This window comes from Salvia splendens, chromosome 14 (assembly GCF_004379255.2).
Source record: "Salvia splendens isolate huo1 chromosome 14, SspV2, whole genome shotgun sequence".
Classification (NCBI taxonomy): Eukaryota; Viridiplantae; Streptophyta; class Magnoliopsida; order Lamiales; family Lamiaceae; genus Salvia; species Salvia splendens.
This window is the reverse complement of record NC_056045.1, coordinates 1,895,592-1,916,520: the sequence shown is the minus strand read 5'-3', so window position 1 is coordinate 1,916,520 and position 20,929 is coordinate 1,895,592. Positions and strand designations below refer to the sequence as shown.

The 20,929-nt window shown below is 40.3% G+C and overlaps 2 protein-coding genes across 2 annotated transcripts; one reads left to right on the top strand and one right to left on the bottom strand.

Moving 5' to 3' along the window:
- Window positions 1-1,378: 1,378 nt before the first annotated feature.
- Window positions 1,379-2,032, bottom strand: LOC121763815. The gene has a single exon (XM_042159899.1). The coding sequence runs from the start codon at window positions 1,907-1,909 to the stop codon at window positions 1,529-1,531; it is 381 nt and encodes a 126-aa protein (XP_042015833.1). The 5' UTR covers window positions 1,910-2,032; the 3' UTR covers window positions 1,379-1,528.
- Window positions 2,033-18,511: 16,479 nt separating this feature from the next.
- On the top strand, window positions 18,512-20,439 carry LOC121763264 (tRNA (guanine-N(7)-)-methyltransferase-like). The gene is made up of 2 exons (XM_042159241.1): window positions 18,512-18,682; window positions 19,487-20,439. The coding sequence occupies exon 2, from the start codon at window positions 19,495-19,497 to the stop codon at window positions 20,257-20,259; it is 765 nt and encodes a 254-aa protein (XP_042015175.1). The 5' UTR covers window positions 18,512-18,682; window positions 19,487-19,494; the 3' UTR covers window positions 20,260-20,439.
- The last annotated feature ends 490 nt before the right edge of the window (window positions 20,440-20,929 follow it).

Here is a 20,929-nt window from a genome sequence, read left to right as displayed (position 1 = left end):
GGGTCGGCTTTCGGAGATACTGATCACCGAATACTTCAATCACGGCTTGACAGAAATACTTCAAACATTCCAGGGAAGTCGTCTCACCGATGTGGAGGTACTCGTCCCACATGTCTGCCGCGCCTCCGTAAGCCAACTGCCGGATTGCCGCAGTGCACTTTTGAATTGGTGTGTGGCCGGGTTTGCCAGCAGCATCGTGCCTGAAGTGGAAATACAGATATCGCTGCTCCAAGGCGTTAACAATACGCATAAACATGGCCGAGGTCGAGGTACCGCCGGCTGCAAGGCTCTTTGCATCCATTGGTCTATCCCGCGGTTGGTATAGGCCTCAAACGCTTTGGCCATTCGACGTTCGTACTCCTCAGCGTCCCCCCCACTACCTCCACTACCATCACCCGCGTTACTCATTTCTCGGTGTTGATCTTGTATAGAAATTAAGATAGAGAGAGTACTCGTTAATACAAGTGGTGCGAATGAAAATGAAGTGCAAATCGCGTATATATAGTGTCTCGAAAATTTAAAAAAAAAAAACAAAAAAAACCGCTGGGCGATGCGCTGGGCGATTTCGACGCTGCAATGACGCCAAGCGGATCGCCCAGCGCCCGTCGACCGCCTAGCGCTAGGCGATTTTTAATTCCGAAAAACCGCTCGGCGGTTTTCGGAAGCTGCAATGGTTCGCCTAGCGCCGGCGCTCGGCTAGGCGGTGCGCTAGGCGCCATTGTGGATAGCCTAAATACTCGTACTAACCAATATTGCAAATTTTGGAATTATACGAATATTTTGATTTTCTTTTTTTCAATTTGGTTCGGACTTGATTATAAGAATTTTGAATTTTTGGATGCAGATCTTCAGATAATTATGGGCTATAAATCGAGCAACACCACATTCTCATGATAGAATTATGGGCTATAAATGCAATATCATATTTTATATTTTCTTCATCAATAACTATACTGCTCTTTTCTCTCTGCTTAATTACACTCAACAATCTTGTCTAAAATCACATACTAACATTTAAGAAAGTGATCATTCAAATCTTGAATGGAAGAGACGAAATATTTATTTTAGAGCAATCGGTAGCCGTCACTAATAAGTAATATTACGAACTATGACTGAAATCTGACTTTTGCAATGAGCTTAAAACTTAGTTGTAAAAATCATGAACTCTACCTTTGTTTGAATTTCCCACAATTAAAGATTCAGGCAAAATAGATTTCTACATGACTTGCCAGATTAATCTAGTGGCTCAAAAACGATTTGATTTGAGATTAATGTTGACATGTTGTTTGTGTTTGGCTTTGTGTTGGAAACAATGAAATTTTGATATACCGTTAACATATAATATAGGAGTATTAAATTTGATACATGACACATTGCAAGTATTAATGTAGTACTAGTAAAAATATTCAAAACAATAAACAAAATATCAATTCTCAAAATTTACATATGCATCTAAATGCGATGAAAATTAATCCCAAAAAGAAAAAAAAAAGTTGAAGCATTTACACGGAAATCAGCCAAAACACGATTAAGTCTGAGAAGTAACGGCCAGACTTTTATCCTTGAATCGATACCTAGGGTTTCTCGGAATAGCCTGGCTCGGCCCGAACCCGAACTGCCCGGTGCCGCTCATCAACGGCGGGCCGTCGTCGTAGACGTAGCCGACGAGCTTCCCGCAGCTATTGCAGATGATCTTCACGCGCTTCCTCTGGATCCCCCAGTAGTTTACCGTCTCGAAAAAGGGGCGGATCTTGTCCTCCTTCTCGAATCGGAATTTGGACGGGTCCACAGCGGCGAAGGACAGGGTCTTCTTGTTGCCGGCCTCGAAGTAGAAGTCCGGCGGGAAGAGATCGGCCGGCTGGAGGTTCAGATTCGCGCCGCACTCTCGGCAGCAGTAGATCGTCGCCATAGAATCGAATTTTTTGGTTGGTTTTTTTGGATTGAATTTGGAGGTGGGGGTTTTTGTATTTGATGATGAGAAGAGGATTCAATAGCGCGTAAGGTTGAAATTTCAGCCATTCTAGAATAATCGTGTAATTAAAATTGTGGAATTTTAAGTTCTAATTAGATTAGATTAGTTAAGTTCATTTATTATACTTTATACGGTTAATTACTTCCTCCTCATCACTACGTGCCTCAATTTTTTATTTTGGTCTATCAATCACATTCCACTTTTTACTATTTATGTATCGACAATTCAATATAGATTGAAATATATCCTTTATATATCTTTCTCTTCATGCCTTTTTTGCCATGCAATTGGGATACTTAAAGGGTCGATTCTTTTTTTTTTTTTTCTTAACTTCCCCTTTTACGAATGAAAGCTGAGGAATGTTTGATTAGTTATAATTAATCAACCTAATTAGGAAGAAATATAGAGAAATATTGTAGGATAGAAGAGGGAGAAGTGTAACAAAAATAATTTCAAATATCATGTGAATTCAAAATAAAAAAAGTTTGACTATCCAATATTATTTTATTCGAATTTAGAATTGTGTATATTGTTAATAAGATCCACATATTATTAACTTTTTCTTAAAACTCGTACCGAATTAAGGTGCGATAAATATTGAGGAATAGAGAGTATATTACTTCACTTTTATTAGTTTTAGTATGGACTCCATATATTTTCCACTAATTCATTTCGCATCACATTATATTATAAAACTATTATATAAAACTAATATAGTACTAACTTTTTCAACTAACTTAATTTTATATTTCTTAAAATCTGTGCCGAGTTAAAATGAGATACTCCCTCCGTCCCTTAAATTTTGTCACACTTTGACCGGACACAAGTTTTAAGAAATGTAGTAGAAAGTGATTTGAAAAAGTTAGTGGAGAGTGGTCCTACTTTTATATACTTGTTAGTTTTATAATAAAATGTGAGTTGAAATTAGTTAGTGGAATATGAGGTCAATTACAAAAAATGGTAAAAAGTGATATGTGACAAATTTTGTAGAACAAATATAAATGAAAAAATGAGACAAAATTTAAGGGACGGAGGGAGTAGGGGCATATTAGGAAATGGGGGGAATATATTTTATTAAAGTTACTATTTTATGCGGAGTAAAATTTAGAAATAGGGGTTTGACTAACTCGTATCGACCATCAATACATGTGAAAAACTCTATTACTCGCCATGTTGAGCTCCTCCACCTCTAACTCTACTATAGGTAGACCTGTGCCATAGGGCATCTACAATGGGGCGGACAATGCCACGCCCCATGAGTCGGACGATGCATCGTCCGGCCCATTGCAGGCATCCAAACGATAGGTCGTGTAACATACCGAATTTTAGGGATCGAAGAAATGTGGGGGGATATGTGATGAGGAACACTGCTAGTTAAATTAAACTACAAGGTGGAAATTTTTTGCGGGCAGTTGGCAGCTTGTTTTGCACCTAAAATAATTAAATAGAATATTCAAGTTGAAGTTGAGTTTGTGGGATTCTTGTTGCTGATTTGAATCTATAAGCAACTAAGCACAATTGTTACTATGCTTGTTGTGGCACCTTGTCTCTCTCATGCTGTCATGCATCTAAGTGGCAAATGCAGTGTTACTTTTACTATGATCAAAGACATCCACTTTTCTTCTCTGAATTGACATTTAAATATATATATATCTCTTGAATAAAACTAGTATTTTCCTTGAAGTAGTATATATATATATAGTGCGATTAATTATTAGTGACATGTTATGCTTTGTCTAGAAGTGGGTTGGACCCAAATTTTGTACAGTTGTGGTCAAATAAAAAAAAAAATCTCATCGCAGATTATTTTAATTTTTAGCTAAAATGATCAGCCAAGCACTGTAGATAAGAATAATTGTATTCCACTTTTTTATATTGATTTTATTAAGTGAAATGAGTTAGTGTAGGACCTACTCATCATTTATGGTAAAAGCAAAATGTGATTCTTCTTATGAGATGGAATGAAATTACAAAATGTTACTCTTACCGTGAGATGAAAGGAGTGATTAGAATTATCAAGATTATTCTAGAAGATGTTGGACAAAATTTAAAAGCCAAATATTTGTCTCCAATGAGTCTTCGAATAGTGGGAACCGAGAAATATATTCTGTTGTGACGCTTAATTTTCAATGTGCTTAGGTTTTGTGTTTCTTAATGTGACAGACATTGGTCATATATTTCCTCAACTTCCAGCCTCAAGGCTCAAATAACTGATTATTCACAACCAAAAGGTAAATACCAAAGCCACCAGCTAAATATTTCCTAATGAATTTATTTAAATGCTTAAATAATGTTAATAATCCAACCTCAAATTTATATAAATACTCGAGTAATGTTATCACTTATCCATACATAATCCCCTCAAGATATAATCCAACACATATTAACATTCTTAAATGCAAGTGACAACCCAATAAATAAAAATACAACACCCATGATTTAGCTATTGGAAATCAAACCAAAATAACATGAAATCACTGCAAAAGTTCTTGAATTTATTGAGAAAATTCATACTAATGAACATGTGCATCACTCTGTAGCAACAAATTCAAAGCCTCAATGTCTTCTCCTGCAAATCAAAACTGGATTACAAAATTCTTCTAAAAAGAATCATATCTTTTGCTTATATAATATACTACATACTACAAGTAAAAAAGTAGCCTATGAACTCACATGCTCCTTGATGTTGGTGTCTGTATCCTCATGATCCTACGCATCTTCGTCATCTTTCTCCTCCTCATTCTCCCCATGATCATTCGTGTATCCCTCACCATTTTCTTCATCGGCACCCTCGCCTATATCCTCAACATTAATGCCAATTTTTCATCAAAAACTTAAAATATAATCTTCACACAAAGCTACTAACTCTGATAATCGCTCCTCCATACTCCCTTACCACCATTACTAAGAATAATATCTTTTGCGTAACTAAAAAATGGCCATATGAACTCACATGCTCCTTGACGTTGGCGCTCGTCCATGTACCCTCATGATTATACGTATGATCATTTTCTACATCAGCGCCCTCGCCTATATCCTCATGATCATACGTATATTCATCATCATTTTCCTCATCTGAGCTCTCGCCCATATCCTCATGATCATACGTATATTCGTCATCATTTTCCTCATCTGCGCTCTCGCCTATATCCTCATGATCATACGTATATTCTGCATCATATTCCTCATCTGCGCCATCGCCTATATCCTCAACAATAATGTCAAATTTTTAGTAGAAAAATAATCATTTTATTACACAAAGCTACTATCTCTCTTACATTGCTCCTCATTATTCACATAGTAGTAGGGTTATATGGAGTATTATTTTTAAAGTGATGACACTTTTATATTTTTAAGGAAGCAAAATTGCAAAAGTAGAGAACTAAAAAATAGCATAAATCGTGGTTTCACTTGTTATGAAGTGTGGATTTTAACATTTATATTTATATTAAATTTTCACTATCCTCTTCTTCTTCAAATAGCAAGAGTCATGGCACAGCAGCCATTGTTATCACTTTTTCCTGCAATTTATCATTTTACCCCCGTCCCGCATTAACTGTTACATTTACTTTTCTGCACTCTTTTTGTAAAAATAATAATAAATAGTTAAAGTGGAAAAATAGTAAAGTAAGAGAGAGAATAATGTAAACAAGACTCTTCTCTACCTTATTCTCTCTCTTATTTTACTATTTTCTCGACTTTAACTGTTTATTACTCCTTATCATTTTTATAAAACGAGTGCAGAAAAGTAAATGTAAAAGTTAATGCGGGACGGAGGTAGTACTTACTAGTTCCGCCCATGCACATACTTCCTTTTGTTCATTGCCAATACTATTTAATTTGTGGTAGATGATGAGTCCGCGAATTGTTGATGTTAGTAAATGCAGGAAAATACAGATCACGACACAGAGAATTTTACGTGGTTCGATTTACTGAGGTAAATCTACGTCCACGGGGAGAAATGGGGGCAGGTTTGTATTGCTTGATCTGGAATTACAGCTTACAACACAGACTTGCTATATGGTATTTTTCTCTAGAGAGCTTCCAACCCCTTTCTATCAGATCTAAGTTCTATTTATACATTGAACTAAGATCGTGGCTTACATCATCACTCTAGGTCGTGGAGGTCGTGTAGGTCATGGCCTAAGATCGTGGCCTGAGTTGACGCCACGTGGTAGTGGGTGTGTTGGAAGTTGTGGAAATCCTGCATGGGTCCACTAACTCCTTGTTCGGTCGAAAACTGAGACCGAACTACTTTGGTTGCCGATCTGAGAGTAGAGCTTGATGCCGACCTGAGAGCAGAGCTTGGTTGGCTTTTACCGAGCTGTAGGCTGAGGCCGAACTCTTTGGTAATGCCGAACTCGCAGAGCTTGATTGGTCGGCTTTTACCGAGCTGTAGGCTGAGGCCGAACTCTTTGGTAATGCCGAACTCATACTCTTCCTTGGGCTTTGGGCTGATGGGCCGTCATTGCTGTCGGGCTTGTTTAGTACGCACCCCATCACTACCCCCCCCGAAAGACGAAGTGAATCACTTCGGCGAAGCGAGTCACTTCGGCATTCTGGATAAAGGTACGGGGGAGGCTGACGTCAGGGGACGTGCCTTGCATGTGGCTGCATTAAATGCGACAGTAAAATCCGGCCGTTGAATCCTGAAAAGAGGGGATTCGAAACGGTGCGACGATTTTGAAATCTTTGCCGAATCTGATAAATACCTCCCTTCTTCATCATTGAAGCACTTTTGCGACTGCTTCTTCTGCACTCTATCTCCTTTGCGAAAATTCTCTCTCCGCTTTCAAGAACTTCTTCAGACTTTCTTCACCTTCAAAAAGTAAGAAAAATGTCTTCTTCTTCTTCGGAGTCGGGTAGCGGTAGGAAAGGGGATAAGGGGTCTCCTAGCCGGAAAGAATCCGGGGAGAAGACCGTAGAGTACTTTCACAGCGTCTTGAGTAAGGACACCGTGATATCTCTACACGAAAAATATCTTCTTCCCGGGGGGAAGGCGGTGGTTCCCGGCGATGATCATAGGGCTAACGACCCGCCGGAGGGTTATGCCACCGTTTACGAAGCCTGCTTAGAATGCGGGCTTCGTTTCCCTCTTCCCCCACCTTTTGTAGAGCTTCTTGATTTTTTTCAACTCCCTTTAGGTCAGGTGACTCCGAACTCTTGGAGGCACTTATCGGCTTTTGCTGCCGAACTGCGTAGGCTAAATAAGGATCTGTCTCTGAGGGCAATCCTTAATTTTTTCCAGTTTAAAAGGAAGGGATCTTGGTTTTACTTGATCCCCTTACAGCCTTTTAGGGCCTTCTGCAAAACCAAGTGGCCGAAATGGCAAAACCGTTTCTTTTTTTATAATAGGACTTCGGCTCCGGGCTTTCCTTGGAGAAGGCCGAAGTCCGTGATTCCCCATCCTCGGTTAGAACCGTTGGCCGAGCTCGAGGGCGAGCTCAATAAGATTCCTATGATTAGGAAACAGTATTCGGAAACTGAGCTCGTCAAGGGCGACCTCGTGTTCAATATCTCGTCTTCGGACGAAGAGGCCAAGGGTGAGGATTTCTCTTTTATTCTTTACTGCTTTAGCGGCGAAAACTAACCTTGCTTTCTTGCTTTTTGGCAGTGTACATGCTGAATAAGGTTAGCCGCAAATCCTCCGAGCTTAAGGAGCCGGAGAAAGAGAAGGCTACCAGCTCGGCGCCTGATGCCGAGAAGAATCCGAAGAGGCAAAAGACCTCTTCGGGTCCAAAGAAGCCGGAGTCGACTTCGGCAAGTAGGAAGGGGAAGACCCAGAAACCCCCGAGAGCGCCAGAGAAAGACATGGTCTTGGCGCCTCCTTCGGAGCATATCTGTGAGCCATTTTTATGGCCCACGGACTTTGCCGAGGTGAATTGTCTTCTTGATTCTTTGGCTTTGCTTCTGTCCTGTATTTTTGGTGCCCTCTGTTGACTTTTTTCTTTATCCATTTTCAGAGGAACGACATGCTCTCCAAGCTCGTCGCCGTCGAACTCTCCAAAGCGTCCAACGACTATGCTGAGATGCAGAGGAAATTGGCGGCTGCTTGTCACCGGGCCGAGCAGGCTGAGGCAAACTTTGAGAAAGCCAGAGCTGCTAGGATTTCAGCCCAGGATGAAGCTCAGTTTGCCAAAAACCAGCTCGTCATCCAGCGAGAGCAGATGAAACGGAGTGGTGCTGCCGCCGTGGTTGCCCAGGGGGAGGCTCTCCGTGTTTACACGGAGAAACTCTTTTTGAGCAGCCAGTTCTCGGCTTTTGTCGGTAGTCTGGTAAGGCTAATTGCCGATAAGGGCGAGCAGGGGGCCGACGCCGTGCTGCCTCTGTACAGCCGAGAGATAGCAGCTCGGCTTCAGAATCTGCCGCTCCTTGAGGAGCTCGCTTCATCCTCGGTCCTGCTTTCTGCAGACCGAGTCCGGAGTTGTCGAGCTGATCGGGACGAGAACCTGGAGGCTATCTTTGCCTCCGTGGGACCCGTTTCACCCGCTTCGACTTACAACGGAGAGGGTGAGGCCGAGCCGCTGGAGCTGGAGGCCGGCGATAAGCAGGCCGATCAGGAGGCGCAGCAGATCGGCTACGGTGCCGCCGAACAGGCTGGGGAGAGCAAGGAGGCAGAGGCTGAAGCTGAAGCAGATAAGGAGAAGGAAGCTGAACCTCACCGAGAAGGCGGAGACGAGGCTAGCGAAGTATGATTTCGTCTCCCTTCTCTTAGTTTAGTTTCTTCCTTTATGTAAAATGGCCTTGAAGCCCTCCTTGTATAGAAAAAATTTTTTCTTATGAATGAAAAAATTCTTCTTTCTGCTCTTGTGTCTTCGTTTAGCCTTTCGTACTCTCTTACTCCTGTTGTGGTTTACTACCTGCTCGGTAAGCTGAAATGCCGAACTGACGTAGCTGCTTTGTACTCAAGGAGATGGAGATACTTCACTGGAAACGGCTGTACTCTTCGGCTTTAGACGAAGCTGAGAAAAGAGCTATAGCCGATCAGACGAAGAATGACGAGCTTCTGGCTCGTTTAGTGAAGCTGGAGGCCGATAAGAATGATCTGGAGGCCGAGCTGAACACGACCATTGCTGAGAGGACTGCGTACGAGGATTACATCCGTGTGCGTGGGGGAATGACCATATCAGATGTTCAGAGTCGAGTTGACGAACTGTGGGAGGAATATAATGTACTCCGGAGGAACAATGCGCTGGAGAGCTCGGCTTGCCAACAAGTCGTGACATCATTGCGGCGTTGGGCTTCTCGGTACAACATTGTTCTTTCTCGGCGCCCCTCTATAGAAAGATTCCTTCGGCATATCGTGCCAACAGATGCTCGCACTCCAGATCAAACCTTTGATTCACTTGCTCAAAACCGTACTCCAAGTCAGCAACGAACTCTGGAACAGCCGGAAACGTCAAGACGAGAACAGGCTGAAGTTCGTAGAGGAGCTGTGATTATGAGTGAGCAAGATCAACAAATGCTTCGTGAAGAGACTCTTCGCCGCCGAGGTGCTAGGGCTTCCCGGGCTCAGAGAAGAGGTGGCAGGTCGATTAGAGCATCTCGTCGACCTGCTTATTCTGCAGCTGCCTGGAACGCCCGAACTCAGCTTCACGAGGATTTTGTGAATAGATGGCTCAACTTTAGCAACCCTGGACAGTAGAATAGTCCTTTGTAATAGCGTAACGCCATCTTGTAGGGTAGCGGAGTTGTGTGCCGAACAAGATTTGAAAATGAAATTTTGTTTTCGCTTCTAACACTGTGTATTTACAGCTTAACGAAAAAATTTCATCGTACTTGTCCTAGGTCTTATGAAGTAAACTTCTTTGACCGGACTTGTCTTTGGTCTGATGAAATAAACATCTTTGACCGGACTCGTCTTTGGTCTGATGAAATAAACATCCTTGACCGGACTCGTCTTTGGTCTGATGAAACAAACATCTTTGACCGGACTCGTCTTTGGTCTGATGAAATAAACATCTTTGACCGGACTCGTCTTTGGTCTGATGAAATAAACATCTTTGACCGGACTCGTCTTTGGTCTGATGAAATAAACATCTTTGACCGGACTCGTCTTTGGTCTGATGAAATAAACATCTTTGACCGGACTCGTCTTTGGTCTGATGAAATAAACATCTTTGACCGGACTCGTCTTTGGTCTGATGAAATAAACATCTTTGACCGGACTCGTCTTTGGTCTGTGTTCTAATTTGGCGATTTTTGTCGCCGGGATCGAACTTTCCCTTGTCCTAATTCGGCGAGTTTTATCGCGTGGATCGGACTTTCCCAGTTAACCGAAGTGGTCTTATGCAGTAAACCTCTTTGACTAGACATGGTCGTCCTCGGTCTTATGAGGTAAACTGCTTTGACCGAACTTGGTCGTCCTAATTCGGCGAGTTTTATCGCATGGATTGGACTTTCCCTTATCCTAATTCAGGCAAGTTTTATCGCGAGAATCGGACTTTTGTTGCAGTTCGTTTCAGACGAAGTGCTTGCTTTTTAAGCAGAATTGTGGTCTTGTATCCTCTTTAGAAGCTTTGACACACAATCTTTGGCTTGTTGCAGCTCGTTTCGGACGAACTGCTTGTTTAAGCTGAATTGTGGTCTTGTATCCTCTTTAAAAGCTTTGACGCACAATCGTTGGCTTGTTGCAGCTCGTTTCGGACGAACTGCTTGTTTAAGCTGAATTGTGGTCTTGTATCCTCTTTAGAAGCTTTGACGCACAATCGTTGGCTTGTTGCAGCTCGTTTCGGACGAACTGCTTGTTTAAGCTGAATTGTGGTCTTGTATCTTCTGTAGAAGCTTTGACTCACAATCGTTGGCTTATATATGTTCTAAGAAGGGGATCAGCCTTCGAAGAACAAGATACCTCAGTAATATTTGTAAGAGACGACACGCACCGAAACAGACAAAACACACAGACAAAACGCACAGAGACAAATAAAGACCAAGCAAACCAAAGAAAGCACATTGACCGGACTGTCTCTTACAAATGGAACTTTTTGAGGTTGGAAACGTACCATGTTCGGGGTGCTTGTGCTCTTGACACGTGAGTCAATTTGTAAGACCCTTTGCCGAGGACTTCTGACACCCGATATGGACCTTCCCATGTGGGTTCGAGTTCGCCCAGCTTTTCTGCTCGGCTTACTTCGTTGTTTCTCAAGACGAGATCTCCCACTTGAAATTGCAGCTTCTTCACCCTTTGGTTGTAATACCGGGCTACTTGCTCCTTGTACTTGGCTGCTTTTATGCAGGCCAATTCTCTTCTTTCTTCGGCAAGATCTATTTCGGCTCTCAGTCCGTCACCATTCATTTCCGAGGAGAAATTGAGTTCGGGGACTGGGTATGCCAATCTAAACCGGAATCACGGCTTCAGTGCCGTACACCATCGAGTTCGGCTCCGGTGTGACTTCGGTCATTCCGCCTGCCTCTGACTCCGGCTGCTGTGATTGCTATGCTTGATGGTGCCGAACTGATTGCTCGGCACTTTTAAGCGCAATCTGCGAACACACTTGCTCTTTTTTCGATCACCTCGGATGACCGCTATCTCTCCTTTGGTGGGGAAGGTGTTCGGCGAGGAAGCCTCTGATCGCTATGATCGGGCTTCTTTTTGTCTTCTCTAGATGAGCTGTCTAAAGACCGTTTTCGACGGTCTGCCTCATCGGCACGAGAAAACTTGTCCGCAATGTCCCACATCTCTTGAGCTGTTTGCGGACTGCATTCCACGAGCTTTCTGTAGAGAGCTCCGGGCAGGATTCCATTTTGGAATGCCGAAATGACAAGTAGATCATTGAGATTATCTACTTGTAGGCATTCCTTATGGAATCTCGTCAGGAAGTCGCTGATCTTTTCGTCGCGACCTTGACGTATAGAAAGCAGCTGAGCCGAAGTAATCCGGGCTTCCGCTTTCTGAAAGAACCTCCTGTGGAAAGCATCCATTAGATCTCGGTAGGATCTAATGCTGCCTTGGGGGAGGCTATCGAACCACCTTCTTGCGTTCCCGATAAGCAGTTCGGGAAACAGCTTGCACATGTGGACCTCGTTGAGGTGATGGGGAAGTTCGGGTAATATCGTCCGAGAACGGAGTCCTCAATGCTCCGTACATGGCGAACCCGACATTTCTTCGGTATGGAGGAGATGGAGTTCTCCTGTGATTCCGGTACCGAGGATTCTTTCTTCTGGAAGACATGACACTACTGCGGTAGTGACTGTCTCGTATGGAGGGAGAGGGAGAATCCGCCGTTTTCGCCTCCGGCTGCTTTTGGCTTCTCTGCAGGAAGGTTAAGAATTCCTCCTGCTTTTCAGCCAAAAACAGCTTGACAGCCTCGTTCAAATCGGGCTGCTGGGAAGACTCGGTGTGACGGCTTTTGGAGCGGCTTGTTCCTCCGCCATGAGAACTGGTGGTGGATTTATCCCTAGGCTGTTTTCCAGGCCTATGGGGTGGATTGGCTTCCTCCTGGTTCTCACGGGCAGGAATACGGGTACTCTGCGATCTGGTATGCATTTTTTGGGTTGAAAAAATGGTCAAAAATTCGCTTTATCACAAATTTGGTTCTCTGGTTCCCACAGACGGCGCCAGTGATGAGTCCGCGAATTGTTGATGTTAGTAAATGCAGGAAAATACAGATCACGACACAGAGAATTTTACGTGGTTCGATTTACTGAGGTAAATCTACGTCCACGGGGAGAAATGGGGGCAGGTTTGTATTGCTTGATCTGGAATTACAGCTTACAACACAGACTTGCTATATGGTATTTTTCTCTAGAGAGCTTCCAACCCCTTTCTATCAGATCTAAGTTCTATTTATACATTGAACTAAGATCGTGGCTTACATCATCACTCTAGGTCGTGGAGGTCGTGTAGGTCATGGCCTAAGATCGTGGCCTGAGTTGACGCCACGTGGTAGTGGGTGTGTTGGAAGTTGTGGAAATCCTGCATGGGTCCACTAACTCCTTGTTCGGTCGAAAACTGAGACCGAACTACTTTGGTTGCCGATCTGAGAGTAGAGCTTGATGCCGACCTGAGAGCAGAGCTTGGTTGGCTTTTACCGAGCTGTAGGCTGAGGCCGAACTCTTTGGTAATGCCGAACTCGCAGAGCTTGATTGGTCGGCTTTTACCGAGCTGTAGGCTGAGGCCGAACTCTTTGGTAATGCCGAACTCATACTCTTCCTTGGGCTTTGGGCTGATGGGCCGTCATTGCTGTCGGGCTTGTTTAGTACGCACCCCATCAGTAGATTGGACAATACATGTTTTAAAACGGAGTATAATATTGGTAAAGTAAATAGAAAAGAAATTTTTTTTGAAAGTATTGTTAGCTGAAATTGAATAAATATCTTCAAGTTTGTAGCAATGTTTCATGCTTAGGTTTCCAAGCGTGGGGAAGCTTCCATTTCTTGATTCCCTTAGCAACCTGAAACCGACGTCTATATGGATTGGATATTGGTGGTAAGGACCATAGCAAAGTAGAGAACGTGCAAAGGATGCACAATTCAATCTCAACGAGTCACGAAAGTCTTTGATGCCAAATGAAATTTTATTTTAGAACTTCTTCTTCGGCATCAATTAACTTGTTTAAGACATGATAAAACTTACTCTTACTAGCTTCTTCTCTACACACGTCCCCGCCATGAAGAATGAAGCCAACAAGTTTTATACTCACTAACTCGAGACTCACCATGAGTTATTTCAACGCTCTTGAAGATGCGTAAAACAAGGCTGTAGTCGTAAGATAGCTCTTTCAGATATATACATCCCGATTCATACTCAGAAAACATCCCCAATTCAAACTCGGAAATCAACCCCTCAGCCATGAGCATAATGATGATCTTGGAAGTGGGAGTGTGGTAATCTCGAGGAAAAACTCCCATAAACAGAAAAATCAATTTAAGACGTTGAGGTAAGTAGTCGTAGCTTGGGAAAAGTACCTTTGATATTTCATTATATGCATCCTTGAACATTGAGATGATGCCAGCAACAGTGACGATCAAGAGAGGGAGACCCTCACAATGCTTGGCGATTTTGACATCAACTTTGTGAAGTTGAGGGGGGCAAATCTCATCACCAAACACCGCCTGACATAATAGTTCCATGCTTTCTTCTTCGTTCAAAAACCTCACCTCAAACCAAAAGTCACTTCATATTATATCAGCACGCATCAATTTTCGATGTCGGGTGGTAACCAATAATTGAATACACCCATTCTGGATGTCGTTATAGAAACACTTCAATCTATCCCATACACCTGAGGCAATGTCGCTTTCTTCTTCGTTCAAAAACCAAATGAGGAGGAAATAGGTTCGTCTTGAGGCATATTCTCCACTTGGTAAATGTAAGCCTTCTCCATATCCTTGAGCGTCTGGAAAAATGAATCAACTTCGTTTTGCAGACTCTGGAGATCAATGGAGAGTCTGTTTGGAATAGTTTTGAGTTGAGAAGGAATGTGTCGAGTGAGAAGGGATTCCAATGAGTCTTCGAATTTCCAGATTGCCTCTTTGATTCTTCCATCCAAAGCATGCACTTTCTTCCTGCTCTGGCTTGGGCTTGTCATGTCTACTCTTTCCAGAATTTTGATCCATGGCTTCAACCTGTCGTACACGACTTGTATGATTTGTTTAGAGCTACCAACGAGGCTAAAACCAGAACAATCGAGAATATTGTTGATTGTATTCCTAAGAGAAAGAACAACACCATATGCCGTCATTTCTCTGATGATATGAGAGGTGGAGGACGAGTGGTGGTTGAAGGAATAAATTTTGAAAGGGTGAAATTGTATGCGACTTAGTATAGAGGGTTTGAGTTATCAAATCATCAAAAGTTAGCAATTTTGTATTGAGTTAGCAATATAACAATCTCCATATTCCTTCTGTCACATACAATTGACCACTTTTAAACGCATGAGTCATAATATAAAGTAATCACTCTGTCCCCCATTAATTATCACTCTTTTCCATTTCGGTGCGTCCCTCAATAATTGTCACACTTCATTTTTACCATAAATGGTAAGTAGGTCTCACATTCCACTAACTCACTCCACTCCCATTTTATTATAAAACCAATAAAAGTGGATACCACCTTCCACTAACTTTTTCAACTAACTTTTCTTTACATCTCTTAAAACTTGTGTCCGATCAAAAAGTGACACTGACAATTATTCAGGGACGGAGGGAGTAAGAGATAAAAAAAAATTGATTGTAGTATTATTATTAGATGATTTGATTTATCTCATTAAAAAAGAGAATTCTAAAATAAAAAGTGATCTATTTATACGGGACATCACAAAATAGTAAAAATATTCAAATCTTTTTTTTGGTCGAAGAGAGTAAATGACTTTGCAACTTGGACGTTTTCAATATGTGAGTTAACCAAAATAGCAATAATATTCTAATTTTTTTGGGTAAGAGAGTAAATGACTTTGCAACTTGGAGTACTTTCGATCATGGTTTTTAATTAAGTTAGGGTTCACCAATATATATTCCCTCTATATTCTAAGAATATAAATTTGAAAATGGCAAGAGTTTTAGTGTAAAATTGGTAGAATATGAGATGAGAAGAAAAAAATTGAATAAAGGAAAGGAGAGGAAGAGAAAAAGTTTGGAATCAGTATTAGTGGACCGTGAGATTCATTTCCTAAAATGGAGTAATTTATATTTTTAGGAAACAGACAAAGATGAAAGAATTTCTATTTATAAGAACAGAGTAAGTAGTACCGTGTTTTATCAATTTAATTCTGCCCATTAAAATAAAATAGTCTGTGATAGGGATACTTGAAAGTGTGACCAAAGGCCCTTACTTTTAAGTTTTCCACCTTCATACGTATGTCGTCCGTGGATCGGTGGATGTTCGATGTAAAATGGGATGTATTAAAATGAATCTCATGTCGATTTCATATGATCATAGTGAGACAAGAAAATGGAATACCTTAGAGCGTCCACAATAGGGGAGCGGCGGCGCCACGGCTCCCTATAGGGGTGGACAGCAAGGGTCGGGGGGGGGGGGGGGGGGGTGGAAAGCCGTGGGCCAACTACTCGGTGGGGAGGCGGCTGTGGGAGAAGGGCAGCGGCGGTGGCCGCGTCACCCTATAGCACAGCGCCGCGAGCCGCAGTGCTCCGGAAACATTTTTTTTTACCGCGGCGGTGGGAGAGGGCTTGTCCACTATTGTAGAGTCTCTTATTATCATTGTCAGTCCAATTTGGCTAGCCAAAAATATTGATTATTGCTCATAATTGTTCCTAATTTTCGGTTATCAATTTCAAAATACTATTATTCTAATAATATAAAATGTATCTTAACAAATCTGTTGTACGATTTCATTTTACCATACCTTTTTCCGCTACCGAATCTGTTGAAAAAGTGGGGTAGCCATTTTTCTATTGTGACCCTCTCAATCATTCAACTAAACTAGTAGAAGTATTTAATTGACAAAAGTTGGTGAATCAAAGCCCATTCGAAAGTTCGACGAATTTACTTCGCCACAAGATTCGTGGATTCATGAACCAAGGTAGGATATACTTCCTCCATCGGGAAATCTCTAATATTTTCACTAGTGCAATTATAAGAAATTGCTCAACTTTTAAGTGGGTGGAGAAAGTTACTTCTTAATATAATATCTTCATTTTGGAAAGTTTGTCATATATTTCCACTTCTTTCCATCCTACAAAATTGTCATATTTCACTTTAACCACGGCTGGTAGTGCCGTAGTGAACCTCACGTTCCACTAACTACTAAAACATGATATTTCATGATTAAAACTTGATATTACACTATAATATAATATGTTATAACACGATTAAGCTTTTATCATGATTTAAATCTAAATAATATAATTAAAATTTTTAATATTTTTTTAATTAACAGATATAATTAAGACAATGCTTTTATTTTTTATCAGCTAGCCCGAACCAACCCGAAATCATCATATTCTTAATGAGTCTACCCGAAAAAGAGCCAAACCCAATCAGAGTTGACCCAAATTTGTGTCGAATTATCGTGTCGTATCAAAAATTGACAGCCCTAAATGTTACTCCCTCAATTTCTTAGAAATAGAAACTCTTTCATTTTTGTCATGTCTTTTAAAAATATAAAGTTTTCATTTAAAAAATTTCTCTCTCTAATGAGGTGGGATCTATTTTCCACTAAAATACTTTTTTTTATATTTCCTTTTTTACGTTATCAATTTTTACATATATTTTTTACGTTATCAATTTTTATGAAAAGAGTAAAGTACTTTATTTCTTAAATTTTAATTATTCATTATTAAAATTGAACAATTCATATCTAGAGAATGTTGTAATAATGGGTCGGTTTTGGACTGCATTGGGTCCAAAGATTTTAAGCTCAACTTAGGGAATTTTAGTTTGGGGCCGATATGCTTAAACTTAACGAAATTTAACGGCTAAAGGGGTAGATGGAGAAAAAAAAATATTATTTGAGCTCAACTGCTCTTATAATTTTCTTGATATCAGTTTAATAAAATAAAACTTCTAAATTTGTACATTACATTAAAATAAAAGAAATAAACATTGGTAGACCATCTTTTCCTTGTCCCGCCAAAACCGGATGGGCCCAACTCAACCCACACAAAACCGGATGGGCCGGCATACTATATGACTGAATTTATTAATGTGGCGCAGACTAGTGTTCAAGCTAAATGCGGGATTGACTATGTGTATGAAGTATTAACCAATGTCGTTTAAGTAGCTGAACGTTTTGTTCATATTGTATTTTTCGTTTTCCACATCAAAAATAACTTTCCTCAAATATGAAATTAAAGGATGATTCAATAAATTCAAAATTTTGATATAATCTAGTCATTTTTAAAAATTGAACTAAAACTTTGACAAAATTTGGTGATTTTACTTTCTGATTTTGAAGGCTTTTTACTTATAAAATACTCATATTCTATAATTAACTCGTGTTAATATAATTGTTAATAATTAATAATACATACAATGTATTGTCATTGGATTGGCCCAACATAGTTGCGACTTGTTAAGGTATTTTCATTGAATTGGCCCAACGACTTGTTAGTCATTTCTTCTTTAGGCAAAATTTTATTCAGGCTATTCGGATCAACCCATGAATTTCGAATTGAATTTACATCCCTAGTTTCATGCCTAATGCCACTTATGACTTAACTATCATATTGTTCTTGGACACCAAACAAGTGTCATCACTTATATAAATAACAAATTGCCTGTGAGTATTTTTTTTATGTGAAATTGCTTAGCTAAAAAGGGATTATATTCTATCAAATAAAAAAGATTGTATGAATTGATTTCTGCCTTATATTGTTTCTTTTCTTCCTGTTTATTTTAAATGCATCTGATTTGTCATTTGGCTGTTAAAGTGCGTAACATTGTTTTCTATTGGATTGAGATTAGTAATCAATTATTATATAAACCATTAAACTAATATAGGTAGAGATTATGTACCTATGTAATGTATATATTTGCGAAGGAAATCACATTTAATAATCCAACCCTTTTATATGGTTAAATTTTTTTCTTGCCATTTGCTATTATTTTTATAATGATTGAATCTTGCTGCATTAGCCCATTTACCAAAAAGAAAGCCCAACCCGAACTAATTCTTGCTCTCAATTCCCAATCCTCCTCCGTCGAAGCCTGGACGTTCAACCTCAACGCCGCTGCGTTCCATTTCTCTGCTTTGCTTTGCGGCCGACGGTGACCGCCCAAGAAAAGAGGAGAATAATCTTCGCCGACCGACGGTATGTCCGATTGAACTTGTTGATTTAATTTTTTAAAAGTTTGTGAATTTATTTGGATGCAATGCTAAAATTGGTGAGTTGTTTGGAAAATTGATGAATTTGGTGGAATGTTCGGGTGAAATCAGCTCACAGTCGGTGTCGTGTTTGGAGATTTGCGTTATTTGGATCTTGGTGTTAATTTGCTTCATCTCTTAATCAAGCACAAGCACTTGCTCTTCTTCGGAGTATTGTAGATCTAGATGTTGCTATAAAAATACTTAGCTTTGCAGTTTTGAAACCTTAATTCATGTTTTAGTTTTGCAGCTTTGAATCCTACAATTCATGAAAAAATTGTTATATGATTGTGCAAATTTCAGCTTTAGAAAACCATTTTAGATTCTATACAAACATCTTGAAAGTTGAACTTTAACAAATCACTTGACTGAGCAAATTGAAATTAGATCGATTTTGATTTTTCTCTCTTTTAGCTCATACTATATGTCTGTTGCAGCTTCATCTCAATACTTGTTTAGAAATTACTATATTCTGAGATGATTCATACGTTACTTTTAATATTATTTTGGATGCCTCAGTGTTTTGCACTCTTATGCAACATATTTGATATTCACTTTGCTTGATGGTTATGTAATTGAATTGTGTAATGAATTCTATAATATAGTTCGTCAAAATGAATCCTATAACCGCAGTTTTGTTGGATGTGTGTGTATTTATGATATTATGAAAAGTGAAAATTTGTTGTTTGTTGGCAAACTATTGAAAAATTTCTTTCTATTGACACTATCTAGCCTCTGTTGTAATCTGTAGGGGAGACAATGTTGGAGCATGACTCCTTTTCTAATCCTACTACTCATAGCAAGACAACTGGCCTTCCTCGTAAGCGATTCTACCGAGCTCGGGCGCACAGCAACCCCTTGAGTGATTCACATTTCCTTGTTCCTATCTCCCCAGCTCACTTCGAGAATGACTGTACTGCTCATTTCCCCAAGTTCTTCCCTAATGGCTCAAAAAAGATTGAGTTTGCAGATATTGGTTGTGGATTTGGTGGGCTTCTAATCAGCCTCGCAACACTTTTCCCTGATACGCTCATGATCGGGATGGAACTGAGGGACAAAGTGACAGAGTACGTGAAGGAAAGAATCCTAGCCCTGAGGGCATCTAGCCCTGGCAGATACGACAACGTGTCTGTTGTTCGGACGAATTCCATGAAGTACATTCCTAACTACTTCGAGAAGGCGCAGCTCACCAAGATGTTCTTTCTGTTCCCGGATCCACATTTCAAAGAGAAGAACCATCGGCGTAGGGTGATCAGTCCCCATCTGTTGGACGAGTATGCGTACGTGCTTAAAGTTGATGGGATTATATACACAATAAGTGACGTGGAGGAGCTTGGGGCGTGGATGAAAGGCTGTTTGGATGATCATGAGCTGTTTGAGCCTCTTACGGAGGAAGAGCTTGCGGCTGATCCAGTTGTCGAGCTCCTGAGCACTGCGACCGAGGAAGGGCAGAAAGTTGCGAGGAATGAAGGGCAAACGTTTCGAGCGGTTTATAGACGCATTGCGTCGGCTCGTCCTCGTTGAGCTCGTATTGTTCAATATTCTCTTCTCAAATTAGTCGATTTAGAAGTATTTTGATGGTTTATGTTGGGGCGATGCTTGAGTAGAATATGAGGATAGGCTCTGATTTATGAACTAATAGGATTTTGTCAACCATTTTCGTTTATAAGTTTTTGTTCCTTTCCAAAACAATTCATACTAAAACACTCCTCATATCGAAATCTGCTCTATCTTACGTTAGTACTCCATGTTTTATTTCGGTATAACATATAGCTAATGAAATACAGAAATGTGGATTATAAAGTAAAAAGTTATTTAGATTTTTTTTATTTAAATTCATTTGTTATGTTTACCCATTTATTAATGTATAAGTATTGTGAAACTAGGAATTGGGCCCAATTCACGCACCGAATGAAGTTACTTAACGGCTTCATCGATAGTATCCTCACCGGGCTCAAGGCCCATATAATAACCCAAAAAGTAATTACTTGTTTTATATTATGTTTATAAAATATTCATTGTAGTACATCGTATTTTGAATTATAAATTACATTTTGATTTTTTTCAATTAAAATATCATGCAAAAATACCTATGAGATCACCAATGCATCATAGTTCATCCATCTATAAAATCTCGTTTTTCTTTAGTCCGTCCAAGAATATAGTCTCATTCTGAACTTTCTCGCTAGTTTTG